The sequence below is a fragment of the Phaethon lepturus genome, unplaced genomic scaffold, assembly GCF_000687285.1.
Source record: "Phaethon lepturus isolate BGI_N335 unplaced genomic scaffold, ASM68728v1 Scaffold38320, whole genome shotgun sequence".
NCBI lineage: Eukaryota > Metazoa > Chordata > Aves > Phaethontiformes > Phaethontidae > Phaethon > Phaethon lepturus.
This window is the reverse complement of record NW_010513222.1, coordinates 1-5,073: the sequence shown is the minus strand read 5'-3', so window position 1 is coordinate 5,073 and position 5,073 is coordinate 1. Positions and strand designations below refer to the sequence as shown.

Sequence of the window (5,073 nt, the reverse complement as noted above, 5' to 3'; positions counted from 1 at the left end):
TGGGAGCCTGGTGTGGTGCTGAGGTGGGGGTGCAGGGCTCTGTGTCGGCAGAGAACCCCCAATACCGGAAGAAAGGAGGGTGTGGGGCAGTGCCCCCCGGCAGCACCCCTGTGGGGCTGGGGCAAACAGGACAACAGCCTTCCCTCCCACCCCCTGGAGAGCTCTGTCCCGTGCTGGGGAGCCAAGAGGTGCCAGGCGGGGAACAGCATCGTCCCCCAGTCTGGGACTCTGTTGCCCTCCCCTACTCAGCGAAGGGTGGTTGTGTTCTTCCTGTTCCAGCGCAGGGACCCTGCGGGAGGCTGGCAAACAGGCAGGGCCAGCCCGTTGGAAATACAGCCCTGCTCCTGCAGTCAAAACCTGGAAGGCACTGAGAGATCCCGTCCTGGAGACCTAGATCCACTCCCAGAGATCTAGATCCCCTCCTGGATCTCTCAGTGCAGCCAAGACAGGTCCCCCCGGCCCTCCAGTGTGCTGGGCTCGTGGGCAGGGTCTCAGCAGCACATCTGTCCTGTTACAGCCAGGTCCTGATGAAAGGAAGTCAGAGCTGCTGCCCGCTGGGTGGGAAGCCAACAAGGAGGTGTATACGCTGCGGTACAAGTCCACGGATGATGCCCGTGAGCTGCTGCTGAAGGCCATCATGGTGGAAGACAGTATGATCCTCAACGTCATGGTGGGCACTCAGGCTGGTCCCTGCAGGTTTGGGGTCCTTCAGGTGCAGGGGCTGCTGCCGCCCAAAATGTGAAAAGAACAGCAGGGCCCATTTCTTAAATTATTGCCGTTACTTGTTCTGCCTTGCAGCAATGTTTGTCCCTCACGACAGAGCAGACCCAGGGGGGGTTAGGGGCTGCAGACCTGCCTGTGCAGCAGCAGATGTGGTCCAGTGTGAAGCTGGTCAAACACGAGCTGTGTTGGCGCAGCGATGCGGTTTGCATTGTGCGATTGCACACTCTTGCCCAGGAGTTGCCGCTTTTGTGTCCTCTTCCCAGCTCAGGATTTTTCTGCAGATCTTTTCTCCTGTCCCACACAAGCACCCGCCCGGGTGTTTTTGCTTTCACCCTTTGAAGCCCTGATTGGGGGAGCAAGCAGGGAGAGCCTTGCTGTACACTGGACTTTGTTTGCTCCTGGGGATTCGGGCACAGCGCAGGGATGTGGCAGGAAGCAGGCAAGCCCATTCCTTGTGTCCAGGCCCCTAGCTGTGGTTGTACCTGCTCCTTCCCTTGTTCCCAGCTCTGCTGGGCTGCTGACTCAGTGTCTCACCTGTATTTTCTTCCAGGATCGCACTTCTCAGAAAGTGGCAGATGTGACCTTGGCAGTGGCCGACTACATCAACCCGGAGCACCTGGATGATTTCCACAAGTAATCTCAGTTCCACAGCATTTCCAGCAGGAGAAAATGTCCCACTGGCATGGGGAGGGGGGCAGAGACCAGGTTAGGAGGAGCCTGGAGGACTTTCTTCCCCAGAGCTCCCTCCCCTGCCTCCCTCTGCACTGCTGGCGGGCAAGAGAGGTTTATGGAGCGAGGGGACCATGGGTCGGAGCCCAGGGGAGAGCGACCCACCTGGGAATGGGCCAGGCCAGCCCAGCACTTTTATTTCCAGAGCACTGCCTGCCTGTCTGTGCCGGGTGGACACTGCCCAGGGGTGCTGCAGCTTCAGCTGTGTCCCAGACACCCCGTGGCCTTGCGGTGCCACATGCTGTGGTTTCCTCCAGTGCAAACTGGTCAGGTTGTGGCCACAGCACAAGGGAGTCCCCTGGGCTGGGTGGCACCTCTGCCATCTGAAATGGGGTGAGGGCTATGGTGCCACTGTGTGCTGTTACCCTTTCCCATCCCCTCTGTGCTGCCAGCTGGGGACATGTTTTGTGCCGGGGAGGCTTTGGGGTTGTCCATCCCCTTAGCACCCCCCTCACAGCCTGTCCAGCAGCTCACGCCCAGGTCCTGTGGCCTCCCCAGCCCACCGCCTCGCCTCTCCTCCCTGCAGGGTGTACAAGAACACTGAGGAGCTGAGGACACGGATTGCTTCAGGCATCATCGCTCCCCTCGGGGCCCCCACAGAGAAGGCCAAAAAGGAGCCTGAGGCTGAGAAGAAGGATGCTGATTTGCCCCAGGATTACGACCCCCTGAGGGTCCCTCCCCGGCAGCCAGCAGGCACGAGAGCACCGTCCTGGTGAGTAAAGAGGGGGTGGCTGCTGATGGTCCTCCGTTAGACGGGACGTGGTCCTGGCACAACTCTCCAAACTGCACCTCTGGTCCCCATCTTGCACGTGAGGGATGGGGAGCAAAGAGGATCCAAGCCCTCCCCAGCCAGTTTCAGCCTCATAGGCTGAATGCTTGGGTTTGGTTTAGGTTGCCTGCAGAGGGGTGGCCTGTTCTGGCACTGTCTGTTGGTTTGACCCTCCTTTGGCAGTGCCTGGGGGTGTAGCTGGAGACCTACGGACCCAGGAGGGAGAGGGCAGCGTGCAGGGCTGTGGGAAGGAGAGCGGTGGAAGGAAGGAGGCCCTGCTCTGTACTTTCTGAGGGACTGTCTGGGCTCCGGGGCTGGCAGAGCAGGGGAAGGGACAGTGCTGTCATGGGGCCAGGCAGCCTCCGGGACAGACGCCAGAGCGCTGGGTGTCAGATCGAGCTGTGGGCTGCAGCAGAGCTGTGGGGTCTGTGCTCACAGCAGAGGAGAGAGAGCGTGAGGTGGGTGCAGAACTCTGCCTTCGCTTGGCACAGAGCTGGGGCTGCCTCTAAGCCTCCTGCCTGCTGTGGCCGGTAGAGCTGCCCTCCCAGGATGGTGCCAGGCCCAGGAGGTGCGGGCTTGGTAGAGGGGAGCAGAGATCTCCTCTCCTTGCTCCCCTGACCCCACTTCCCATTGAAACCCTTTGCTGGCAAAGCTGTGAAGATGGGATACATGGCACCCACTTCACTTTCCCTCCCTGGCCCCTTCGTGCCCAGCCATCCCTCATACGTGGCAGGCAGGCTCCCCCCTCTCTCCCCCCACAAGCTGTAATCCCCTTTGGCTGGAAGTCAGAGACACTGCGGTGGCTCTGCCGTCTCTTGGGGACTGGCCGTGGCTTCTGCCTTGCGTGTCACCTCTTCTTTAACCCCACTGCTTTCTGCTGGTGCTCAGGGCTGCTCAGGGTGCGAGATGCTCCTTGGGGAGGCCCAGGCAGACAAGCTGGAGCTGGGCATGGCTCTGAAACCATGTTTTTGGCACATATTGTTGGCAAGGAGATGTGACAGCTGGCTGCAGGCTCACCGCCCCACTGTCCTCGCACTCCTGGAAGCAGGATTGTCATTGTGTCTCCAGCTGGGACACACTGGAGAGCCTGGCCTAGCCTGGCACCGCTTGGGGAGCCCCTGGCATGGAAACTCCCAGCATCCACAGACGGCTCCAGCCTGGAGCAGAGGGAACAGCAGGGCCCCCTTCATCTCGGCAAGCTTCCCGCAAGCCTGCCACGCACACCGGTGTCCTCACCCAGCTGCACCCTGGAGAGGCAAATGCTGCGTCCTGGGCATGGGGTGGCTCCCAGCGCCAGCCCGCTCACGCAGGGTCCTGCAGGTCCCAGGGCCCTTTGGGTGCTGTAGTGCTTGCCGTGGGAGAGCACCCGTGAACACAGCACTGGCAACCACGCTGGCTGTGCTGCCCTGCCTGCTTGCTCGCTCCTGCTTGCTCCACGCAGCCGGTCTTCCCATCGCTGAAGATCTTGCTGTCTTCTGTGTTTTCAGGCCTTCCCCCTTGAGCCCCTTTGCTGTTGGTGGGGAAGACCTGGACCCCTTTGGGTAAGTATGGCTGGGAGAGGTCGTGCGTTGCGTGCCGGGGGAGCATCCCCTGCTCTGCCCTTGTGTTGTGCGGGAGCGGCTGGGGGCCTTCTCTGGAACAGCTGGAGTCCGCCTGGCTCAGGCGACTGGCAAAGTGTCTCTAGGTGCGGACAGCGATGGGACGGTTGCTCAGTGCAAATTGCAAAGGACCAAGTGACAGTTGCTAAACCTCAATATGGTTCTAATATCGTAATAAGATCCTGTGTCTTGCATAGATGATAGGTTACAATCTGCGTCTGTTTAATAATCAGCTTGTATTCATTTAACATGCAGTAATTCCTTCGGTAAATCAAAGCTGAATACATCATTAAGTGAATGTAAGCCTCTAATTTAAAATGTTACCAGCTGCTGCGTCTACAGCCCAGCAGTCTGGAGAAAGGGAGGCTTAAAGCCGAGTCCACAGGCTCTCGAGTCCTGGTTGTGAGCCTCCCAGCTGTCTGAGGCACTCAAGAGAAAGCCTGGGAAGAAGGAGAGCTGTCTGGGGACTGATCTTCACAGACACATCTCTCGGTCTTTGGTTTGGTTGGGCAAAGACAACCTGTCATCTTCCATTCCAGTTAAAAGCACATAGTCAAGACAAAAACCAGCTCTTGGAGTCGTTGCAGAGTGTCCTGTGGCCCAGGGGAGTCCTCTCTGGAACCAGTCTCCTGTGGGGATCGCATTTTTTCCCCTCTTGCAAGACTTGGTGCTCCGTGGGTTTGGCTAGAAAAGGAGCAGCTAAAAATGTCCTGCCTGGCTGGAAGGAGAGGCCTGGAGCCTGGGTGGCTGGAAGGAAACCTGATAGCATGAGGAGAGGGGGTTCAGTTGTGGGGGAGACCCTGTTTCTCTTGCTGCTTCCAGCCTTTCTTCGGAAGTTCCTCTACAAATGACACAAAGATTGTAAATGGAAGCAGATTTGTGCGCTGACACCTGCCAGCGCTGGGGCTGCAGCCCCAGACTCCCAGGCATATGCTCGTGGGGCCTGGCTGTCCCGGGGCGCTTTGGGCAGCCGGCCTGGCGTAATGGAACTCATTAGTGTAGTTGTTAATGACTAGTATGATGGCAGCGGTGTCCAGAGGCTCCAGCCGAGTTTGCACAAAGCCGACCATGAGGAATGGCACTCGCAGCGTGGGGCAGCTCCGAGGAGCCGCCGTGGTCAGCAAATGACTTCCAGGCAGCTCTTTGGAAAGGCTGGCGGGAGCCCCGGCGGGTCCGCGAGCTCTTGCAACACTGCGCGGGGCAGGGCGCGCGGCTCGCCCGGGCAAGCAGAGCAGGGGCTGAGTGCGAGCCGGC

At 59.5% G+C, this 5,073-nt stretch overlaps 1 protein-coding gene across 1 annotated transcript; it reads left to right on the top strand.

Moving 5' to 3' along the window:
- Window positions 1-517: 517 nt before the first annotated feature.
- Window positions 518-3,766, top strand: PSMF1 (proteasome (prosome, macropain) inhibitor subunit 1 (PI31); the record flags this gene model as incomplete). The annotated part of the gene is made up of 4 exons (XM_010289552.1): window positions 518-670; window positions 1,274-1,356; window positions 1,979-2,164; window positions 3,709-3,766. Coding segments are annotated over 4 exons (480 nt in total), but the record flags the coding sequence as incomplete, so codon positions are not given.
- Window positions 3,767-5,073: the final 1,307 nt, after the last annotated feature.